This window comes from Taudactylus pleione, unplaced genomic scaffold (genome assembly GCF_031769625.1).
Source record: "Taudactylus pleione unplaced genomic scaffold, aTauple2 ptg000018l, whole genome shotgun sequence".
In the NCBI taxonomy this organism is placed as follows: domain Eukaryota; kingdom Metazoa; phylum Chordata; class Amphibia; order Anura; family Myobatrachidae; genus Taudactylus; species Taudactylus pleione.
Window position 1 is genome coordinate 7,611,204 of NW_028284420.1, and position 25,747 is coordinate 7,636,950.

The window sequence follows — 25,747 nt, forward strand, 5'->3', positions numbered from 1 at the left end:
GCTTTGATAAGCGTCACCAAGCTACCAGAGTCTAACAGTGCCTCTACTCGGTTGCCATCTACAGTGAGTACACACATGTGCTTATCAGTCTCAGCCTGCCTCTCAGCCGTACAGGCTGTCTGTGCAAAGAAAGACCCCCTGCGGTAGACATGAGCAGTATCACATTGCATAGGTTCAGTTGTAAGTGAACAATTAGCGGCAATATGGCCGAAGCCACCACATCGGAAACACTGAGTCATATTAATGTCTAGTCGTTTACGGGGCAAGAACCTTCCTGGCCTGGCAGGCCTGTCTCCAGGTTCTACACCCTCAGTCTTAGGTACTTTCCACCGCCCAGCACCCTTCTCCCCTGGAACAGTCTTACCAGTGTCTGTGGGAGTTCGCCGGTGCGCCATCGGGGCTCGGTGGGGCATACTCATCAGCTCCTCAGCCGCCACGTACCTCTCCACCAGCTGGACCAACTGGTCCGCGGACTTAGGGTCTGCATGGCTCACCCACTTGCGCAGAGTCACAGGTAATGATCGCAGGTACCAGTCCATCACGACCCTTTCCACGATCTGTGGTCCCGTCAGCGTCTCGGGCTGTAGCCATTTTGTGGACAGATGGACGAGGTCATGCATCTGTGAACGTGGAGGCTTGTCCCTATGGAACTCCCAGCGGTGGACCCGTTGGGCACGAACAAAGGTGGTGACTCCCAAGCGAGTTAGGATCTCCTGTTTTAGTTTTTTACAGTCCTTGGCATCAGCCAGGCATAAGTCGAAATAGGCCTTTTGTGGCTCCCCAGACAAAAAAGGTGCCACCAGACTTGCCCACTGCTCCTTGGGCCAACTCTCCCTTTCGGCCGTTCTTTCAAACGCGGTGAGATAGGCCTCCACATCATCGCCCGAAGTCATCTTTTGGAGGAAGTGACTGGCTCCTACGGAGTGAGTGGGGGTGGGAGGACCAGTAGTAACCTCTCTGGGCCGGGCGACCAGGTGCTGTACCATCTCTCTTATGGCCTGGCTGTTTTCCGCTAAGGCCTGGCGGGTTTCCTCAATGGCGACCTGTTGAAGTCTGTTAGTCTCCTGCTGAGCTGCTGTAGCTTGGAGCAAGGCCTTAATAATGTCCTCCATTTTGTCCTGGGGTGTAGGTTGGAAGCTGAACCTTGCCTCTCTGAGCATTGGCTGACGCCTCCTCTATGGGACTCCAAGGACACAGCATTATTTCCACACTCACAAATTGGGTGTCTGTCCCTTTAATTTTTAAACGGAAAGTTTTCCTCTTGCTGCAACTTCAGTGTGTGTGGTTGCCCGCATTCTCCACCATATTGTGACACAGTTAGGTTAGGGGGTCCCTCTCCTGGGTAGAGGACTCCTTCCTTACACACACACACACAGCAGCAGGGAAGCAGCACACCAGTCTGGATGCAAGTACAAGCTGGTCGGCGCCAGTCTTTATTGTACAATGTCAGAAATATAAAGAAAACATAAACATAAATCCTAGCCCTGTCGGGGCACTAACTTCACAGGTAGTTCCCTCACTACCAGAACCTGGCAGGGCCTAATGCCCTCACCAGCAACAAAGGCACAGCACAACACTCACAGTTAGGTTTTCAAGTGTCTCTGAGCAAACTCCCTGTCTGCTCTCCCAGGTGAGACACTCAGCCCTAAACACACTAGGCTTATATTGGCCACTCTCAGGTGGAAACCCTAACAAGCCTGTTACCAGGCTGCGAGAACCAAAACCTGGAGTGGCCGTGGGTGGAGCCCTCCCTCTCCTCTCACCCACAACCCCCAGGTCCCAAACCGGCTTTTCAAAAAGCCGAAACTCAAGCCTGCTACACTGCAGACTTTCTCCTGGGGGTTTAAAACACATAAGACAGGAATCTGGGACAAATGTACCTGCCACAGACCACTTTACCAATGATCCTATCACAATATATATATATATATATATATATATATATATATATATATACACAAAACTGGAAACAAACAGCGGCACTCAAGGACTTGTGAAAAAAATACAATGGTGTATTGCACTCAATACATGATCCTGTATTGAGTGCAATACACCTTTGTATTTTTTTCACAAGTCCTTGAGTGCCGCTGTTTGTTTCCAGTTTTGTGTATCCATTTCTATTCCAGAAGGCACCAGGGCCACCTATCTCAGTTGGATTGAGTGCCGATCCGAATACCCGTATATATATATATATATATATATATATATAATTATTATCCTTTATTTATATGGCGCCACAAGGATTCCGCAGCGCCATACAAGGTACAGAATATATATATACTTCTCAATCCGACTGCACACTGAACCTAACTCACGTCATCGAGGGGTACTCCATTAAAGACATAAAAAATCCAGTACACGGGCACTCACCGCAGATAATGAAAAGAAAACAAAACGTTTCTGTTTATTCACCTTAGTTATAATGTGCCGACGTTTCGGTCTGACAGGTTGGAACGCATGTTTTGACCAGATCAGCTGACCCTGTTCGAGTGGGACTGAGCTCTCCGAAGTGACTTCCGATATTCATGCGTTCCAGCGTGTGGAACGCATGGCATTTCCGGTTGGGCTGAATAAGCCGATTTATACCATTTCTCCAATAAACTGGCGTCCGCGATGTAGCGTTCGGACACAGGTAATGGCACTAACTTCATTCCATCTGCCCATATACAGATATTTGTAGTTGGTAGTTGTTTTAGATTGTTTACTAGGTTGCTTCCGGTTTTGTAACTGGGTACCCCAGGTGTGATGAATTTATGATTATAAAGGGTATTTAAGCTGTCTATGGGGTATTGTGGGATATGATTCCTTGGTGGTAGCTGTGCCGTTTCTATTTATTGGATCTTGATAAAGGTCCTGTCAGACCAAAACGTCAACACATTACGACTGTAAGGTGAATAAATAGAAAAGTTTAGTTTTTTTTCATTATCTGAGGTGAGTGGCCGTGTATTGGATTATTTATATATATATATATATATATATATATATATATATACATATTATAGGGGCACTGTGCCCTTATATTAAGGCTGCATCTAAAAAACTGCAATTCTCCCATAGAGAATTCAGGATGGGCGGCATGGTGTTTAAGGGGCTACACCTCAAAAGCTATTGAAGGTACCAAGCTGAAATTTGCCACGGACGGGTAGAACTGTCGCTTGGTGCTGCATGCCAAATTTCAGGGCAAAAACATAAAAAAATGAGGATTTGGGAGTAATCTAAAGCTCCAACTGTCACATTTTTCTGACATTCTCAATTAGGCCCACTTTTGTGCTGTTCTCTATGGGTTTTTTTGGGGAAGGCATAACTCAGGGTAGGGGGCGAATTTAGACTTGGGGTTTGTTTATTAGGTAGCTATTGTGCCAGGGTACGTGCTTTTGGGGTTCAGGTAAATTAGAAAGTTACAGTTTTTAAACTATTACCTCAAGAATGCGCCATTGAATAGGAAATTTCAACTTGTTGCATAGCCTCAGTGGGAGCCTCCAGCAGGTGTACTCACTGTGGTTTCACATGGGTGTACAAAGATGGCCGTCATTTGCGGGCTTTAGCGGTGGTGGACTTGGGGGAAGGAAGCTGGCGTAGGGGTCCCCCGTATTCAGCGCAACCAGCACTGGGCTCTGAGCTGGCCCTGGTTCTGGTAAATACAGGGGGACCCTATGCATTTTTTCCCCTGTATTTCCAGAACCAGGGCCGGCTCAGAGCCTAGTGGTGGTTGCGCTGAATACGGGGGACCCCTACATAATTTGTCCCCCGTATTTTGGCAACCAGGGCTGGTTCTGACTAGCCCGGTGCTGGTTGTGCTTAAGTACAGTGGACCCCTAAGTAATTTTTCTCCTGTATTTAAACACAACCAGGACTGGCTGTTAAAAGCCCGGTGCTGGTTGTGTTTTGGGGAGGGGGGCACCTTTTTTTATTTTACACATTCAATTTTTAACATAGATGTGTAGATGGATCTCACTGCTGCGTTCGTGCATCTGTGACTTATTGATTTTATTTTCTCAGGTGCATGCGCACTACCAGTGAGCCCTCTATCACCCGCTAATGCCCCCTTGGCACTGCACCGCTGCTGCCACTACCCCGCATGCCTACAGCCGTCTTGCACTCTGCACCTCCCAAACCACCTCCTGTGTGCTGTCCCCTCTTCCACCTGCGCTAGTGTACCATTTTGTTGCCCTTCTCCCCTGCAGGTGGCCGGGTTTGCTCATCCAAACCCTGATAGTTAATACATTTTAAAAAAGCTATGAAATTCCATAGACAAAAAACCTTACGGTTTTTGTGTGTATTCCAATGAGCACACAATTCTGTGAATTAGCAGATCCACTATTTTGTGAGTGACAGCAATCTCACTCTGTGAGAGTGCTGAATCTGCAGTTAACCAAATGGTGTCATGGCATACCATATCTGTATTATGTAAGGAACACGTCCATTAAAGCGTCGGCCTTAATGATTGTAATTTCATTGCTTTTTGGAGTTTGAGTGGCAGAAATTCAATCAGTTTTGTGAATTTTCAGATCATGTCTAAGCAGCCTTAATGGGACATGTGAAACCGTAAGGTTTTTTTGTCTATAGACGAAGTCCAACCTAGTGAACTGGGTTTAAGTGACGAAAAGCGTTGAAATGCTGTGCGGTTATCACATGCTAACTGTCTCTCCAGAGACCCACCTATTTGAATGTAAGAGTCTTGATTTCTGTTTTTGTTTTTTGCTGCATTAAAAACTCATAGTTTAAAATACTGCACTATGAGAGCGCAATTCCTTTAATGAATCTACATGTACCATTACTGAATACACGGGGAGGAGCAAGTGGGGAGCAAGTGGATCTTTAGAACTTCCAGGCGGACCCTGGCTAAGTTACCCGCTAGAACCCGAATTCATACCGAGAGGGAACAGTACATTGGCTCCATAGAAAGATCCCCCTGATGTGCTTTCTTAAATATCTGATGAAGGTACACATATTATTTACAGTCGACATTACCATATTTTTAAAACATTACACCAGAGAGCGCCTCTTCTCACCCCTGTTTTAGAAATTTGTTACCACTCGAGACGATACAGCAACAGGCTCTCAGGAGAATATTGGCAGCCACCTGTGACACAGGGAGTGTATTTTGAAGATTCTAGCAAAAAAGGACATTTACACACATACATTTGATGTAGCGCTACAAACAGTACCTTTGCATTATATATATATATATATATATATATATATATATATATACACATATACAGTCAGGTGCACACATATTGGGACATTGACAGAATTTTCATATTTTTGCCTCTATTCACCACCACAATGGCTTTGAAATGAAACTAATAAGATGTGCTTTAACTGCAGACTTTCAGATCTAATTTGAGGGTAATTACATCCAAATCAGGCGAACGGTGTAGGAATTACAACGGTTTCTATATGTGCCTCCCACTTTTCAAGGGGCCAAAAGTAATGGGACTATCAACTCAAAAGCTATTTCATGGACAGGTGTGGGCTATTCCCTCGTTATTTCATTATCAATTAAGCAGGTAAAAGGTCTGGAGTTGATTCTAGGTGTGACATTTGCATTTGGAATCAGTTGCTGTCGACTCTCAATAGGAGATCCAAAAAGCTGTCACTATCAGTGAAGCAAGCCATCATTAGGCTGAAAAATAAAAACAAACCCATCAGAGAGATAGCAAAAACATTAGATGTGGCCAAATCAACTGTTTGGAACATTCTTAAAAAGAAAGAACGCATCGGAGAGCTCAGCAACACCAAAAGACCCGGAAGACCATGGAAAACAACTGTGGTGGATGACAGAAGAATTATTTCCCTGGTGAAGAAAAACCCTTTCACAACAGTTGGCCAAATCAAGAACACTCTTCAGGAGGTAGGTGTATATGTGTCAAAGTCAACAATCAAGAGAAGACTATAGAGGGTTCACCACAAGATGTAAACCATTGGTGAGCCTCAAAAACAGGAAGACCAGATTAGAGTTTGCCAAACAACATCTAAAAAAGCCATTACAGTTCTGGAACAACATCCTATGGACAGATGAGACAAAGATCAACTTGTACCAGAGTGATGGGAAGAGAAGAGTATGGAGAAGGAAAGGAACTGCTCATGATCCAAAACATACCACCTCATCAGTGAAGCATGGTGGTGGTAGTGTCATGGCATGGGCATGTATGGCTGCCAATGGAACTGGTTCCCTTGTATTTATTGATGATGTGACTGCTGACAAAAGCAGCAGAATGAATTCTGAAGTGTTTCGGGCAATATTATATGCTCATAGTCAGTCAAATGCTTCAGAACTCATTGGACGGCGCTTCACAGTGCAGATGGACAATGACCCGAAGCATACTGCAAAAGCAACCAAAGAGTTTTTTAAGGCTAAAAAGTGGAATGTTATGCAATGGCCAAGTCAATCCCCTGACCTGAATCCGATTGAGCATGCATTTCACTTGATGAAGACAAAACTGAAGGGAAAATGCCCCAAGAACAAGCAGGAACTGAAGACATTTGCAGTAGAGGCCTGGCAGAGCATCACCAGGGATGAAACCCAGCATCTGGTGATGTCTATGCATTCCAAACTTCAGGCTGTAATTGCCTGCAAAGGATTTGTAACAAAGTGAAAGTTTGATTTAGGATTGTTTAGTTTGTCCCATTACTTTTGGCCCCTTAAAAAGTGGGAGGCACATATAGAAACCGTTGTAATTCCTACACCGTTCACCTGATCTGGATGTAATTACCCTCAAATTAAATCTGAAAGTCTGCAGTTAAAGCACATCTTGTTTGTTTCATTTCAAGGCCATTGTGGTGGTGAATAGGGGCCAATATATGAAAATTCTGTCAATGTCCCAATATGTATGCACCTGACTGTATGTGTGTGTGTATATATATATATATATATATATATATTAGGGATGTGCAGGCTCGGATAGATTCGAGTTTGCACGTTGAGTTCGGATTTTTCCCTCCAAAAAAACGGAACTCAGAAAGAGGCAAAACGTCATCTTACATGGACGAACATCATCATTCCTGGACAAAAGTCCAGGAATGATGATGTTCGTCCATGTAAGATGACGTTTTGCCTCTTTCTGAGTTCCGTTTTTTTGGAGGGAAAAATCCGAACTCAACGTGCAAACTCGAACCTATCCGAGCCTGCACATCCCTAATAAATAAATATATATATATATATATATATATATATATATATATATAGGGCCGTTGGGCTGATCATTATGATGTACCTTTCACAAAAAATTTGATCTTTTTTGCTCATCAAAGAGATGAGTGTTGATCCTTTCCTGTCTAAAATACTTTGATGGGTGAGTTTATGTTTGTAGGATGCTCTATGTATTGTATGGCAATCACTGGGATGCTCTCTGTGTTATATGGCAGTTTGTATTATGTGGTGGTGTGCATTATGCTATGTGCAGTGTATGGTGCCACTCTGATGCTATCTGTATCAAATGGCGGTCTGGGTGATGATCTCTGTATTTTATGGCAGTCACTGGGATGCCCTCTGTATTGTATGGTGAATTAAGCACTATTTAATTAGGTTACCAAGTTTCCAGTATTGTAAAGAAATTAGACCACAACAATTAAATAAGAACATTACTTATCTTCAGACACAAATGAAATCATCATTAGTACAAATAACCACCCAGGGAGCCCCACAGCTTTCACAGTTCTTGACCAGCAGACAGCCATGAAGTTCTTGGCACTGCCATGTGCAGTCCAATATGTACCTTACAATGTAAACTGTGAAGCCAATTTCATACATCAAATCATATAATATTACACCATACATAAATACAACCTAGTCTTAGACTTCTTATTCTTTAATAAAGAAGACTAATACTAGTCAACAAACGTTACATAATAGAACAATTGGCACTCTAACTTATATTTGATCATTTAACATAATATAAATATGCTATGCTTGCTGGAGAGAGTGAAATAGCACAACAGACAAACAAAGAAATAATGTTGACATTCATAATGCTGACACCATAATGTCGACAGTTATAATATCATCATTGTTGAAATGTCGGCATCTACAGAATGTTCACATATTCACTATGACGACATGTGAAATGCCGACATTCTGCAGGGAACAAAGTGTTATGTATAGGCTGCGGCAGTGTAGGGTTAGGCACTAGGGGGATGGTTAGGGTTAGACTACAGTAGCGTAGGTTAGGGTTAAGCACTAGGGGAAGAGCTAGGCTTAGTGAAACTCACCTCCAAAATCGCCACAGTTGGAAGTCCTCATCAGCTGACTGCCGGACCCAGAAGACACTGCTGGAGCCGCTGTACTTACTGTACTAGGTAAGTCAACACCAAACCACCAGGAAGGTTTTGTCGACATTCTAATCATGTCGACATTTTGTCAGGGTCGACATGATGACTGTCAGCAAAATATACCACACCCCAATAAACTTATGTACACAAAGCAAGGTTACAGATTGTTTAACTAGGGCAGCCGGAATCCTTAACCACTTAACTGACTAATATTTTTTCCAAAAATCGCTCCAGAATCGTTGACGTTTATTTTATGATTGAATTAAGTCAGGCAAATCTATTTAAAACTTATCCAACATGATTTTATAAATAAATAAATAAATAGGTTAAATGTTGATTTTTTTTTTTTTTAAACATTGACTAATGATATTTCAGGATATTAATAAACAGAACAGCGTGGCAACGCGACTTCACATTTTCCCAGTAGGGATCGACTGCTTGGCAGACACTGCGGAAGATACAAGGATAGACTGGGGCCAAGAGGTCCCAAATTGGCAGCTGCTGGAAGATTATCTTTCAGCAGCCGCCCATTGGTCATTTCTGACTGGTCGCATCAGATGTGACCATGTCAGGGAAAGGCCAGCCTGGCATCACAAACAACCACACCAGGCAAGTGGTTAATCAGTTCCGGTGAAAGGAGATCTTAATGCTACAGCTTACAATATTACACTAGATAATTGCGTGCTTCCAAATAAAACCGTTTGGGGAAGCCCTTTCATGACCATGCCCCCATGCACAAAGCCATGTTCACCGAGATTGTAGTGGGAGAACCTGAGCGGCCTGCGCAGAGTCCTGCTTTCAACCAACTTGAACATCTTTGAGATTAAATAACCAGGGGTACATACACCACATTAACGCACTACAGATAGAGAGACAGCAAAAAATTTATAAAAACCAGTCACCCCGCCAGAAATATCAACAACTGGTAATCTGCTTCCTGCACTTATATCTAGAGCCACTGCTGCAAAAACAATACACAGTAGGAATGATGAAGTGATGCCACTAAATACAATGGGAACAATGTCAGTATTGACAGGGATACAAGTATATTGACAGCATTCTTAGTACAAATAGTAAAACTTCACATTATATAATGGAGACAATGTCCATATTGGTGCTTTCAATACTGTTAGGATTCACAATATAAAAAAGGGAGTAATCAATAGGGGAAGTACTACAAGAACCACTAAAAATCTCTCTCATATAAGACTGGTACTTACAGACTGAAAGCTTCAAACAGCGTGTAGAAATGATGAATGTGGAGCAGTTCTTATTTTTCTTTTTTCACAAAACATTGAGGGGCATATTTATTAAAGAAATTTTGTCGGGATACTGCTAAATGTAAGCATCCCGTGGTGTGAACTGCAGGTGGCTGGCTATGAGGTGACTTAACTGGGGACCCTTTTCTAATCTGAGTCTGTGCTGCGAATCCCCAAGGTGCACAGTTTGGAAACTACTGTGTTTGGGGGAGTGTTCACAATTACATTATTTTTTGTGGTCTTTATGTTTTCAACACTAGGTAAGAAAATGTGAAGTATCAACAGGAGAGAGAACCAATAATAGGGCAGGGTGTGGGTCCTCAGGTGGAGATCAGACCACATAATAAAGGGCCTGATTCAGAGTAGGATGCAGGAGTTATGGGTGCTGTGTCTTTAGCCGCAGCAGATCTGATAAGTTTTGTCAATACAGCAGGAGGCTTCTTTTGTAAAAATACACCCATTGCTGCTTCTTAGATCCGCTGACTGCTTCAGACGCAGCATCAGATCACCATCATGACCATCGAACATCTGCACAACCCTAAGGTATTTCTGAATGTCTAGCTGCCGAGGCCAGTGATGCTGTGTCCGATGAAGCAGTTGCTGGCTGCGGCACACCCCAGAAACGGAGGTGAAGCTTCCGGTGATCATCTCAATACATTTCCAGCCGGCTACAGCAATAGCATATTTTTGCACAGCAGCTGCATGCAGGATCGCAGCTGTGAATGCATTAGTGTACATCTGAACAAGGCCCAATGTACATATTAGGGGACTGATTTAGAGATGCTGCTGTGAATTTGTACACAGCGGCTGTGTAAAAATATACAAATGTTGCAGCCGCCGCAATTTGTTATGAGACAGCCACCGGCAGCTTCGCAAATCCAATTGACTTGTACAAAGATGCAGCATTGGAGGCAGATCAGTGGACTATAGAAGTTCTGAGAAACCCTATGGTTATTTGGAACGGCCGTCGAAACTGAGATGCCTGAGCAGTTGCAACAGCATACAGGATCGCAGTCGGTCTTTGACACCCCCCAAAAAGGTCATGACACGCCTGAGTTTTCCTCACCACTCCCCCGTTACCTCCCACAAACGCTCCCTGATTGTCAATCACACTAAAACCATATCCTCGCTGAGATCGTCGTCGGCAAAGAAACTCGATGTATGAGCAGATCACCGATTATTGCTCAACGGTGTAAACATCGTCATTGCATTCATCTCTGAATCAGGCCTCAGGTTATCAAAGGAGGTGCATACAAGAGATTAAATAAAAAAGACGGGCTGGGGTGGAAAAGAGAATAAAGGGGGCATGTGACCCTGCTTTGGAACAACCATATCACACAACCACTAATTTGGGATGATTAAGAAATCTTCATATGACTGTAATGATTAAATTCTATGTTTTGTTCACCTTTTAAAGTGACTACAAAACATATGGTGTGAGCTGCAGGAAAAATGAGAACCCGCGATTGAATTTTGAGTTAACCAATTATCACATCAACTTCGGTATATCAGTCAATCGTTGCGTCAATATAATCTACAGCAATGCAGAATTATATTAGAAAAAGGGGGAGAGTTAGAATAAAGTGATAAAAGAAACAGAAGAAAGAAAGGTGAAATAGAGGGGGAATCACTGACAAAAGGTGAGAGATACCTTGTCTGGGGGGATTCACAGAGAGAGACATATAAATAGCGACAATAGGGGTATTTTAAGTGATATTTCTTAGCATAAACCATTCTGTGTGATCAAAGACTTTCCATATGTTATTCCGAATCTGGACCGGTAAACATTGTATGTATGGTTCCCACTTTTTGGAAAAAATCCGTACCCCTCTTTCGATGTTAAAGATAGCCATACGTCTCTCCGCATAAATGACCTCCAATGATTTCTAACCGATGCTTTATAACAGTGGTTCTCAAACTCGGTCCTCAGGATCCCACACAAGTCACGTTTTCCAGGTCAACCAGCAGGTGCACATGTGTAGTCATTACTCACTGACACATTTTAAAAGTTCCACAGATGGAGCTAATTATTTCACTTGTGATTCTGTGAGGAGACCTGGAAAACATGCACTGTTTGGGGTCCTGAGGAACAAGTTTGAGAACCTGTGCTTTAGAAATATCAACATCAATGGCAGAGCCGTCAGTGGACAACCCTGATTTCTTTACTGTCAACTCATCATTCACACCCCTCCAAAACCCTGTGCAATGACACTAGCTTCAGAGCCTGGGAAAAAATGGTTGCATAAGGTAATCGGAATCCTTCTGGCTCCAGGTACTGTAGATGGTGGTGCAGCTTTAAGCAGTACTTAAGAGTAGTATTACTGTTTTCTTATACTGCAGGTTTGACTATTAGATAAGTGCTTTGCAGGGGAATTGTTTTGAGATGTGTTTCACAAATATCTAGATTAATGCCATATTTTATTCACACAATTTGTTCTTACTCGTTAGGTATTATGAAGTAGTAATTATAGAATGGGTGCATTAAAACGTAACATGCTCATTGGAGTAGGACAGCTAAGTGATGTGTCTAATAGATGCACCTACACAGAAACTAGTTTACCCAAGTGTTTTCATATGTTGGCAGCTGAGACAATATTAGCATTATCCAGACATATTATTTTATCTCCATTTCTATTTGCGTTTGTTTTGTCTCTCCTGGTTGATCATGTCATGTTTACAAATCACTACCCAGAAGCCTTATCTGCATAGTACATAATACTGTATATATAGTTGTGATTTACTGATCACCTTAAGATACTTTTGTTACTTGTCTAAAATTGTTGTCACTATCTCAAGGAGTTCACTAAAATTGTGCTGCAAAACAGAAGTATCCAGTTGATAATCACAAATTCTCTTTGATCTTCTGTCACAGAACCAAGCTGAAGCTCATTACAAGGGTCACAAGCATGCACGGAAGCTCAGAGCTTTAGACAGTGCACGGCACAAGCAGAGACGACACGGAAGTCGGGAACGGGCATCATTGCCCCCAGTGGACACCAAAAGAAACACAGACTCTCACAATGAAAGTAAGATGGTTGGTGTATAAATTGCCAACAAACTATACATAGCCATGGTAACTAGAAATGTATTTATGAAGCAGTGATAACTGCTGTTTTGCTGGAGAAAGGGTTTATCACTGGGCCTGATTGAGATGTACGCCATTCCGATATTGACCATTTATCGGTCGACTTTTCATGCGTCAGTGTCGCATTCCACATGTGCCAAGGTACCTTTGCGATGCTGCATGCAGTGAGGATTAATTTGCAAAGTACTCAACAGTCAGGAACTGTCAAAGGGAGATAACAGTGAAAAACGCAGGCGTGTCCAGCTCTTTACAGGGCATCTTGTAGCCTGCGTCTGCGATCCCGTAACCAGATAAAGTGGTTCCGGCGTCTCAGCTCAGACGGCCAATTTGTGCGACCATAGAACTACTCAGATGGCCAATTATCGAATGATCTGCGATGAGGATGCGTATTTGTACGCTCTTGCTTGGATCACCGGTGGGCATCTCAATACATTTCTAGCCGGCTACTGCATATTTTCACGTAGCAGCTGTGTGCAGGATTAGCGTACATATCTATATCAGGCACACTGCTTCTTCCTATATAAGAGGAGGAGTTTTTCCGGGGCTCCGAAGTTCTGGATTGATATATTACTAAAAAAAACCTTGGTACACTTTCATGGGATCATCGTGATTATTAATTAATGGGTTGGGTACGGGATGCCGGCACTCGGGATCTCGGCGGTCAGAAACCTCACGCCGCCATTAGGAAACTGACACCTGTCGGTAAGTGTCCTAACCCTCCCCCCCCTAGTGCCTAAACCTAACCTCCCCTCCCCCATAGCCTAAACCTAACCCCTAACGCTCCCCCTAACCAAACTACTGACCGCCGGCATCCCGACAGCTGGTATTTAAACTACATCCCTTAATTAAAATGCCCTTTAATCTTAAACCATGAAACAGTGCAAGATTTAATCAGTTACTCACATGTTAAGCCGCATATCCACTTGCAGATAGTGGAACGACAGTACGATTACAACATTGTAATCGTACAGTTGTTCCTCATCCCCTGTAGTGCCTACACTGAACGATATATCGTTCAGTGCAGACACCCTCCCTCATCCCTGAACATGTCCAATCTGTCGTTATCGGCAGATTGACCGTCATGTTCAGGCGATGATTGATGTCAGAAACGACCAGTGGGAGCGCTAGTCGTTTCCAACATTAAACTGCCCAATTTATGAACGGTTAATGAGCGATTGAACGATAACTATGTCGTTATCGTTCAATCGCTCATTTATATCTGCAAGTGGATATGTGGCTTAAATAGTCAAATCAATTGGTCAACATTTTATTTTGACAGAAACAACTTCCTGATAGCAAAATTCTATGACGTTTTTAATTTATTACCAGGGAGTGAACAGTTCATCGCCAGGCCCTATAGCAAAATGTTGGCTTGGGCACATGGCATCAAAAGTTGAATGTTTAAGGTTTAAAAGTTCTGACATGTTTGTAATTTATTTTAATAAACATTTTGTATAACTTTTTTTTTAACAAGTGGAACTGAAAGACCAAACCTGGGCTTCCTTTTCAGCGGACATGTGTGAGCTGGAACACAATCACATACCCCCAGAGACTGCCCAGGGAAGTGCTCAGTTATACCTTAACAAGCTATCCCCTTGAGATATGTCCTATAATCCACCACTGTTGAAAAATGTGGTTACTAATCTTGGCTAAAATAGATTTTTCAATTGATTGTGATATTCAAAAATAGTCAAAGATATAATGACCAATTGATACAAAATGGATCTGGAAGTAACAGAGAGAGATTGAAAGTTGTCTCCTTACTTGCACAGTGCTTATGTCAAGGAACTAAGGCACAGGTTCTCAAACACGGTCCTCAGGACCCCAAACAGTGCATGTTTTCCAGGTCTCCACACTGAATCAAGTGAAATAATTAGCTCCACCTGTGGACCTTTTAAAATGTGTCAGCGAGTAATGAATACACCTGTGCAGCTGCTAGGGGACCTGCAAAACGTGACCTGCGTGGGGACCTGAGGACCGAGTTTGAGAACCACTGAACTAAGGTAATAAGAATAAATTAGAATAACTAAAGTGGGTTTTCTGAGGAGGTGAATAATATCACTGTAGGGCTTATTTAGCATTAGGTCCCCTTCATCAGCAAAAATGCAAGTTAGCAGCATTGTCTTTTCCCCAGACAAGGCCCCTTCTACTCCCACCCTCTCCATCTCCCAGAATACGCCACACTCTCCTCGTTCCAAAAGTACGATGTATTGGTGTCACTATTAACTCTGCCCATTCCTTGTCCCCCCACATTCAATCTCTTTCACAAACCTGCTGGTTCCATCTCCACAATATTTCCAAAATCATGCCCTTCTTCATCCTGGTTGCTACTACAATTCTCATTCATGCCCTCATCATTTCCTGCCTTATTTCTGTAATTTGCTCCTCTGACCTTCCTAACTCCCGCTGTCCCACTCTCTAATCTATCTTCATCTCTGCTGCCTGCCTTTCCTCTTTCATCGCTCTACTCCTGCTGCCTCTTTCTGCCAGTCACTCTAATGGCTCCCTGTACTTCTCAAATTTAAATTGGAACTCGCCTTTCTCACCTACGAAGCTCTCAGCCTTCACTCCTCTCTACATCTCCAGCCTCATTTCCTGACACATTCCGTCCCACCCTCTTCCCTCTGCTAATGATTAACCTGATCACTTCCCATTCTCATATTTAGGATTTCTCCTGGGCTGCTCCTAACCTCTGGAATGCCCTCCCTCACTCCATTCGACTGTTATGCAGTCTTCAAGTGTGTCCCTTTTTTCTTCATTTTAGCTTACCACCCCTCCACTTACTGTAGCCCTGCAGTCTCTGCCCTCTTCTCCTGTTGTGTCTACCCATATCGAGCTTGTATGAGCAGGGCCCTCTCTCCTTTGTTTTCTCTACATAATTGTACTAAGTCTAACTGCTCACTGTAATTATGTATGTAAGTGAATTTATATGCTGTCTGTATTAGTCTGCACTAGTCTGTACATATGTATCTTTTTGTTAGTTTTATTCCCTTGTACAGTGACACAGAACCCTTGTGGTGCCTTACTTGTTTAAATCCATTACAGCTATTGTTTACACCTTCATCGACACTGAAACATTTTCATAGCATAAAAAGATGAACTTAGATATTTAACTTTTTTCCTAATGGCAAGCTTCTAAAGTATAGGAAGAAATGCCTAATCAGGATTACTCAATCTATACAATAATACATTTATAGTACTATTTTACTAAAGAATTGTTGAGTGTTGTCTATATTTAATGGTTACAGTAAATCCAATCTCCAGATCTTCACATAACCTGATTTTCCCTCTCGCTCGTACATCCGGCCTGAAAAATCAAGCTGAACGGTAATACGAGAGAATCCTCTTTGATGTCCGTCATGGATGTTAACATATCCCATGTTGGGGGAAGGAGATAAGCCTGAAGAAGCATTTGTTAATTGCTTTTGAACTTGGTGATAGAGATAATTGCTTGATTGTCCCAGCAGGGATCCAGTCCCTATTGTGTCCATGTGCATGAAAAAAGCTTGTAGGAGAGCGCAGAGATTCTAATTCTGAGCTCCATCTTGTGCGAGCACTAACAAAGCTGGGAAATGCTTCAGCTGAATTAGAACACTGGAAGTGCGGCTTCTGTCCTCTGACTCGTATTCGCTAGCTGTGCATAGCAGGACCTCTGGTGCTCATATAATAGCAGTGTATGGGCAAGGCTTTTCTTCCACCCCACAGCCTGCACTATTTATAGAAATATTACAACAATCACCATTTAGTTGTGGTATAATAAACTAGTTGTATTCACAACATGTGTCAGCTCCTTCCCACCATCCTTTTTCATGTGTTGTAGTTGTAATCTGTCAACGTATATTATACAAATCCCCCAACTTCTATTTTAAGACTCTCATGATTTATTTTATTTTTTTACTTCTAAAAGGGATAGGATTTTTTAGCTCTAAGATGTTAGGGGCTAAATAATAATAATAATAATATGATTAATAATAATAAGAAGAAGATTAATAATAAATAATAGTGAGTGCATCCATTTCATCTGACTAATTACATGAGGAGAATTGTGGGTTGAGAAGTGTTTTACAAACAGGAATTCCACTTTTCTTACATTTACTGTAATGTTGCTTCTATAATGCAGCTTTTATTTTCGAAAAACATATAAAAAGGTAAGTAATGCATTCAGTGATCTAACAAACATCCACATACTGCAGCTACTGATATTAGCAGAAGACAAAGTAGACATTTAACAAAACATTACTACAGAATACATACATACTGTACAGCTGGAAACCACAGCTCTGCCCTGTGCAGGCTGCCATAAAAGATTGTATAGTCATTATAAAGAAATCATCAGTTCATGACAAAAATAAGACGACTGCTCTCTGGAATTGTCAAAATGATGTAATGCAAGTGTTCTCTTTCTTACTACTGTTACTATAGGTATTGAAACAGGAACCAAGGCTGTTTATAAATGCTTAAGTAGATTGCTATGAATTTATAAGTGGTTTTAATTTACTGCTGACCATTTGTCCGGCCATAGTATACATATAGCACAGTACAGTGACCAAATTATAATGGAGTCTCCCTTTTTGTAGCTACAGAGGCACATAATGGAATTGCTGGTCTCAGTGACCTGCACACAGAAGCCAGTCCCCGCACGGCAACCCCTGAGCCTTCCAGTGCTGACCCAGAGGAGGAATGTGCCTCCCCAGAAGCTTCAGACAGCTTCACTGAATTACTGGATGCAGGGTCCCTGGCTCCAGATGCACCATACAGTCCTGAAAAGAGTCCAGACGGCACTTGTGTACAGGACAGTGAGAAGGATCGTAAAAATAGGGAGCACTTGTATTGTTCCACCTGCAAAGTCACTGTGAATTCAACATCTCAACTGGAGGCTCATAATGCTGGTAAGTAATGGTGTTGCTGCTGCAATATAACCTCCCTGTACCACAATTATCACATCACTTACAGTACATCATGCTACTTGTGCACACAATTAATAATCTGCATGCAAATGAGCTCCAGATCTTAATAAAGTGATTAGTAATGAGGGGAGAATTCAATTTTAAAATGGGTCACTCCAATAAAAAGTCGAGGAATAATATATTCCAATTGATATTTTATGGGAATTTCAACTTAGAGCCTGATTCAGTAGGGAACGCAGTTGCTTATACACACGCAATCGGTCGATTAATTCGCACTGCGCAAGCCAGATGCTGCAATTGGAACGGTGATCGCAGAGGCTACACAGACCCATGGCAGAGTGATTGATGGGAAGTGCCATTCGTGGGTGGTGACAGGGGGGGGTCAGAAGAACACAGGTGTGCCAGTGTGTTTCAACACCGTTGCAGGGGCGTGTATAAATTAGCCACTGCGATACCAGATGCCACCTGAGGCCTCATAGGGTACGCTAAAGTAAGCAATTCCTGAGTAAGGTCTGGACATCATTAACTGTCCGCTGTTACCGATTGTTTAGCTATGCTGTCAAAGTATACGGATGTAAGGGGAAGTGGGCGTCTTTATGTCAGGCTGCGATCGCAATGCGAATGCAAACATTTACATGTCACCGCTGATATAAGTAACTGCGTTGCATGCGTATAAGCAGAGTAGTGATCCATAGTGAATTAGGCTCTTAAGCTGGCCACACACTAGACCAACTTACATCCAACCATACAACTAGTTGATTGGTTGGAATGAAAACCTGGTAAGGGATGAAAGCAAATGACAATCAACAATTTGCTCCCAAACGCCGGAAAATGGACTAAACATTGTTGTTTGAACAAATTGTTTTGATCAAACATTTAACAAACTTGACTGACGACCATTTTCATCTGTTTTCTGGCATTTAGGAGCAAATTGCTGATCATCATTTACTCCCATACGTTACCAGATTTTCATTCCAACCAATCAACTAGTTGGCTGGTTTGATGAAAGTTGGTCTAGTGTGTGGCCAGCTTTAGTCCCTTGGGTAGGGCAGAATAGAGGCTACCCCATGTTATGTTACAACTATCATCATAAAGCTTAAACATTAAAAATATTTTTTTGGGGTTATGAACTCTGTGTAATATATTGACCTCGTACAGGTGCGAAGCACAAATCCATCCTTGATGGACAGAGCACCCACCCGAGAAAGAGCAGGGGTAAAGTCCTGAATCGTGCTAATCGGAAACCCAAAAGGATTGGCAACAAGACTAGCATTGGTATCCAAAACAAGGCTTTTCATTGCCCGGTGTGCGAGATCCATGTCAACTCTGAAACTCAGCTCAAACAGGTGAGGTTGTGACATCTCAGGGAACAACAATCTCCTTAACAGAATAAATGGCAGCCTGCCTAAACTTTTATTTTACTAATTGTGCAGGTAAGGGAAGAGGAAATAAGTGAGGTAGTTGTCAGACCGTGCTGCTCTCTCCTACATGTTCTTTCAGCTTTCTCTACCTGCTGGTGTCTTAAACTAGAGATAGGTAATATGCACATAAGTGAGCACTTTAGCCACTCAGTGCCCAGCCACCCCCTACATTATATCGATAGAGCCCGCATTTAATTAGACCTCCTTCTCCCCAGCCAGATTGACATTAAATAGCATTTACTAATAATAATTAAGCCTAATTACCCCAATCATTCTAACATCAAACTAATCACATTCAATAATCAGACATATTTTCCCCCCAATAGCCAGTATTTGTTAAATAGGCATTTTACCCCAATATTACCGTTTTCACATTTAGTATAAAATCCTTTTTCCCTACAACCGGCACCAACCTATTAAGCGCACATGAATGCATGCACACACACACGTGTCCTCACAACATTATTCCATTCTCACACACCAGTGGCCAAATGTCATCTAATCCCCAGACACACACCAGTGCCCACACACTGCAACCCCCCCATACACACATTTTTTCTACACATCAATGCCAACAAACCAACACACACACCAGTGTGCCCACACAACATTATCACCTCACACACACACCAATGACATGTAACCAAATAACAGTACACACACATACACACATATATCAGAGCCCACATAACATTATCATCCGAGGGTCAAGCTTTTAGTTTTGTGGCTCTGACTCTATGGAACTCGCTTCCCTGTACAGTTCGAGAGGCCTCCACTCTAGAGTCCTTCAAAAACAGACTGAAGACTCTTCTGTTTACTCAGCATTTCACTAATGTCTCTCTTTTCATTTAAGCTTATTGTGTATTTTGTGTTTTAAATGCAATTGTGAAGCACTTTATTATTATCCCCTTTGACACACATGCCAGTACCCTTATACCCTTATCCCTTCCTGCGCACAAACACACCACATAACATTAACTCCATACACACCAGTCCCCACAAAACTAACCACCAGCAGTGCCGCCTCCACAGGAAAAAAGACACACACACTGGCTCCAATAGGAAAAAACACAAACACAATCATCCCCACAGAAAGAAAAGCAACACATTGGCCTCCACAAGAAAAAAACAACTTTGGCCCCCGCTGAAAAATAAAACAAAAAACACATTGGCCCCCGCAGGAAAAACAAAAACAAAGCATTGTCCCCCATGGGCCTAATTACCCCCAATCATCCTAACATCAAACTAATCACATTTAATAAATGGACATATCCCCCTCCTCCCCAATAAGCCTTTATACTGTATTTGTTAAATAAGCATTCTAAAATCTCAACCCCAAAATTACAGTTATCACATTTGATTAAGAAATCCTATTTCCTTACATCCATCCAACCCCACAGACACACACTAGTGTTCACACTATACCATTCTCACACAAGTGACAAAATGACATACACCCCCCATACACACACCAGTGCCCACACACACAGTAACCCCATATACACATATTCTTTCCTAAATACCAGTGTCCACAAACCAACACACACACCAGTGTTCCCACATAAAATTATCACCTCCCACACACACACCAATAACATGTAACCAGATAACATTACACATACCACAGCCATATAACATTATCCCCTCTTAAACACATGCCAGTGCCTACATAATATTATCCCCTCCTGTGCACACATGCACCAGTCCTCACATAACATTAAACTGCACATACATACCAGTGCCAACATATACACAAATGTACTATTGCCCATATAACATCAACTCCATACACACTAGTCCCCACAAAACATTAAACACCACAGGAAGAAACACATACAAATTGGCCCCCACAGGAAAAAATAAAAGAGACTAGCCCCCCACAGACTTCACTGGTCCAAGGCCTCAGTGACTGCACTGCACCCCTTATGGGTTGGTACCCTCATGTGGCCGCTCCACTGGAACAGCCTGTGAGTCTGCTCTGACCACCACAAACACTAACCCACAAAAACACCAGTCTCCACATAACATTAAGCCCAACCACATACAAATATACCAGTGCCCAAATAACATTAACCCTTCCTACACAAGTGGCAACGCAAAAATAACATGCTACACACTAGTCACATATGATATTAAGGGGCTTGTTATTAAATAGTTTTTGCAGGAAGTGCTTCAAAAATAGTCGTTTTCTTATGATTTCTACAATATTTTAGTATGTGACCAATTTTACAAGGGAATACCACAGCAGATATCTATTTATAATTGTGAAAGCAGTATCCATAGCTGTATATGGGGACCGTGAAAATTACCAATTGCCATGCTCTGAAAAACAAATGCTAATGACTTTTTTAGATGGTACCCTATAGTATTGTACATTTTTACAAAGCGGGAACATAGAGATGTGTCCTCATACACCGGGCATCTTTACTCTATATGGCACAAGATGCCCGGTGTGAGTGAGATGTTCTGAGAGGAGTAGTGCACCTTATTTTTCTTTAAATCTACCACACACACCAGAGTACTCACCACACACAAACCCATGCCCACAAAACATTACTACCCAAAAACACCAGTACTCACAGAACAATAGTTATCCCTATGGTCACACCAGTGCCCACTCAACAGTCTACACATAACACTAAACTCAATACACACACACACACCAGTCCCCATTTAGCCCCAACAAGACAACACCACAAGCACGCACAGGTCCTGCATAACATTAATACTCCCATCCCTGCATAACCTTAATAACCCTCAGTCTGCACAAATATTTATAATCAAACCTCCCCTTCCCCAATATACTTACCTTATATTTGTAAAGCAAAAGAAGAATTTTCCATCTGTCTCATGGAAATGAAGCCACCAAAGATGCCAAGTCAGGGAGAACTGCAGGGAAGAGGGAATGAGAACAGCTGTCCCAGGAAAAGGGCCAGCCACCAGTAAGTACAGTGATTCCCAGAACGACCCCATTATAGGTAACAAAACAAAACCAAAACAGGAAAGTCCTCTGTTCTTCAACTGGCTCAGGCAGCCCAGGGTGGCATATACCAGTATACCCCTAGCCTACCCCTCTGCCAGACTGTCCAAAGTAAATATTTTTAAATTAAAAAAAGATGCAATTAAGGGGGGAAACCAATTAGCTGAGGGGTAAACCCCGCTAATTGAACCCCTATGTGTTTATTCTGAGTTGCAGATATATTCATAAGTGAAATGCATTTGGATTTTTAAAACGTGACTGGTTTTAAATGTGTTATGATCCACTAGAGATACCTTCATCATCATCATCAACTGATGACTATTGCCAATGTCATGTAGAGTTTATAGCTGGCATTCATAGCTTGTATGCCGCTATTGCTAGGGGGAAAGCAGTGTGGGGTCACAGCTGGCACCAAGCCATAACAGGCTGCGCTGGTCAACGTGACACTATACAAGTGCTGAATTTGCTAGGGAATTTGAGCCCAAAATAAATATATATTTTCATGTATTTGGCAAAAATCAGTAGCAAGGTGTGTCATTTTTAAACTGAGAATATTTAAAACTACATAGCTTTAAGAAGAGGGAACATCCATTTGCATCAGGGTTGCTTTTGTTTTTGCGTGCCAAAGTAGACTCTGCAAAGCTTCACTGTCAGCTCCCTGGTGACTTAAGAAGATAAAGGACCACCTTTGAGGAGTGCGTTGCTTTAAGTAACCTCACCCTTAACAATAGTCTTTACATAGACAGTAATTGAAGTCTTGTTAAGCATAAATCAAGCTCTTATGCATTCCTGACTCTAGCATAGATATAGTTTTAGTTGGTTACTCCTGGGGTCCCACATGTGGGATCCTTACCACTGGTACATGCAATATTTACAGCAATTCTGATGCCACCATAGAATTTTTTGCCTACACTTGAGCTGGGACTAACTGGCTGCTGCACAACTATCTGAGCTGTCTGCCACCCTAGCAGAGGCCTTCCTGTACAAACAATATATTAAAAGAAAGGACACTACACAACAAGTGATTGAATTAATTACACGGTGTAGTTGTAAACCCCATATTCTGCCAATAAGAAAGGTTCTGTTTTCAGAATCGAAATATTGGTGTTCACTGCACCTCACTCTTTTTGTTTCCTTTCACTTTTTATATGAAGGAATGAATCCATAAACGGAAAGTATCATTTCCATCGTGACGTGCCGCTGTGCTGGTTTCTTTTGCATATTGTTATTATGCTAACATGGCCATAGTGGTGTTACAGTATCTTTCTTCACTCTTTCAGCATATGAGCAGCAGGAGACACAAAGACAGGTTGGCTGGGAAACCTCCAAAGCCTAAATACAGTCCGTTCAGCAAGCTGCAAAAGAACGCTGCTTTAGCGGTGAGTAGGCCAAATGTACATTATAAACTAATGCAGAGACCCTGGCACATTATGCCCAGAAAAAAAACCAACGCAAAGGACTTTGTATCATATTTAAAACAGACACTTATGCTACAATTTGCTACATATATATCAAAAGAAAATAATGATCAATAACTTAATCTATTTTTTTTTCCTCTTATGTAAATCTACACAAACAATTTTAAGTGAATAAACAAGTGTCTAAAAACCTTGTTTACAACTGGGTAAAATATAAAATAAAACCTTTTTTTTTTTTTTTAATATTAAAACAAAAACAGTGTCTAATTTTTTTTTTGCATGCCATAAAACCATTTGGCCGATAATAGCCTGTATGTGCGAGCATCTGCTGGCCGGTGTTACTGGATATTAAACCCAGAAATTGTTGTTTGGTTCTCAGGTTGAACATCTTCTTATGCTTTATCCATCATATGACTATCTAGGGCTTGTACTGTACATACCAATATACATATGAGCACTGGGATGACCGCATAACTAACCTCCTTTATTACAGTGCTTGTATTATTCCATGTTTCTTTTATTTTTCACTTGATATCATTTTATATGTTCACAGACCAGACTGGCTCTACATAAGCATCTGACTAAGACTTTGGCTGCTCGTTTTCTTCCAAACACCCTCACACCAACAACTATCTGCACTCTTCCCAGCCCTCTTACTTTGCGTCCAGCCACGGCTGCTGCTCTCTTCCAGACTCCTCTGATGGGACCAGCTTTTTTCCGGAGTGCTCCTACTGCTTTGCGGCCTTCTCCAGCACCCATAATGTTTGCTCCCTATTAGCCTGGCATCACATTCAGGACTACAAAGAGAACAGTACAAAGATGAAGCTGCAAACGCAACGCTGCCTCCCCTAGGGGAATCAAATTATATATCATTGTTGCTTAGCTCATGACCCAAAGTACATCTGCCATCTTGGACATTGGAGTTAGCTATCCTCCTAAGCCATAAAGGTCAACAGACAAGGATGGACAGCCATAGTTGCTTCTATAGATGGTGGCACAGGTTATGTGGTTCCTTATCTTCCATTGCACACGGGCCAGGAAACAATTATTAGGGAGAAGTTATGCAGAATCTCACTGTTCTGTCGTAAGAGTGATAATAATGATAAAATTGATAGCAATAATGTTATTTTGGAGCAAGTGGTAATGATGTTATATCATAATACAGCAGTAATATCACAGATACCTGAGGAATATAAATATGACCAGGAGCGTCGGAGCGATTTTATGTTGGGGGAAGGGGGGGCAACATAATATTGTTCCGGCAAATCTGTGGCAGGGCGTGCTGGGATGTGTTATTAAGATATATGTCTGCTCTTCTGTGCTAAACATGTTTGACATTTATGATGTTTGTACTGTAGCCACCATTTGCTTACTGTTGTATTGATGCTGGATTGTAATGACATTCTTCAGTGATAGATTATTGTCATCACACCACTGTACCGTGTATACAACGAGAACACCTTTCTTACTCTATCCATTGGGCTTTTTGAGTTACAAGCATTATGGTGAGTGATGTTCTTTAGAACATTTACATTCCCTGATATGCCATACTTAAAATGACTGCAAATATCCTATACTTTAAGAGAATACATCAATAGTCCCTCTGCCCTGAGAGGTTACATTTGCAGCCAGGTGAGAGTTTTTGGTTATTTATTTTTAGAGGCAGTGGGCACATTCTCTGGGTATGTGATACAGACAAAGTCTTGCTTAATATTTTTCAATTTAAAACATAATTTAAATACTGATATGTGTATTTTAATTTAACATCAAGCAAAGGTTAAATGCAGAGTGGAAGATGTAGAGGAATAGTATAAACCCACCTCCAGAATGGCAACGCGATTGGCTGCACTTACTTGACAGAAAACTGGAAGCTATCAGCTGTGAGTAACTTGGTAACAATCCAGTCAGATTTCAGATACAGGGGTATGAGAGGTTTGACCAAAAGTGGGCATTGCTATACGGACTGGGGTGGGTTGGGGCATATCGGGGAAGCGTTTACGTTGATCTGGGTGGAGTTTGGGCAGATTGAGTGTATGGTTTATTTTGTCAGGATTTGGCACATGTAAATGATGGGCGATATGCTAATGGCATGACGACTTATTGTTCATGAACTAGCTTGATGTAGCCATATGTATGTTGTTGTGCAGCCTACATTCATAGCCTGGGCAATCATTAAACAAAAGTGATTGCAGAAAATACTTTGAGACATAGGAGCTGATGCAGAGTTGAGCGTATATCCGATTGCAGAGCGTATCTAGCGTGTTTTCAAACTGCACGTGCTCCATAGCCAAGTGTACCACGCATTGGTGATGCAAATGCATTTTAGTTGCCTCTCCACTTGCAACTGAAGGAGTTTAATGGGGCGTTCTCTTGTAGGCAATGCTCAGAGAGGTAATTGTGGAG

The 25,747-nt window shown here is 42.0% G+C and overlaps 1 protein-coding gene across 1 annotated transcript in view; it reads left to right on the top strand.

Annotated features, from left to right (window-relative positions):
* Positions 1-25,302, top strand: part of LOC148540641 (uncharacterized protein C17orf113-like) — a 365,515-nt gene extending 340,213 nt beyond the window's left edge. The window contains exons 5-9 of the mRNA XM_088442471.1: positions 12,406-12,559; positions 17,196-17,507; positions 18,684-18,871; positions 23,207-23,305; positions 23,898-25,302. Coding sequence (XP_088298597.1) covers positions 12,406-12,559; positions 17,196-17,507; positions 18,684-18,871; positions 23,207-23,305; positions 23,898-24,122 — 978 coding nt within the window. The 3' untranslated portion in view covers positions 24,123-25,302. The remainder of the gene's footprint in view (positions 1-12,405; positions 12,560-17,195; positions 17,508-18,683; positions 18,872-23,206; positions 23,306-23,897) is intronic.
* Positions 25,303-25,747: the final 445 nt, after the last annotated feature.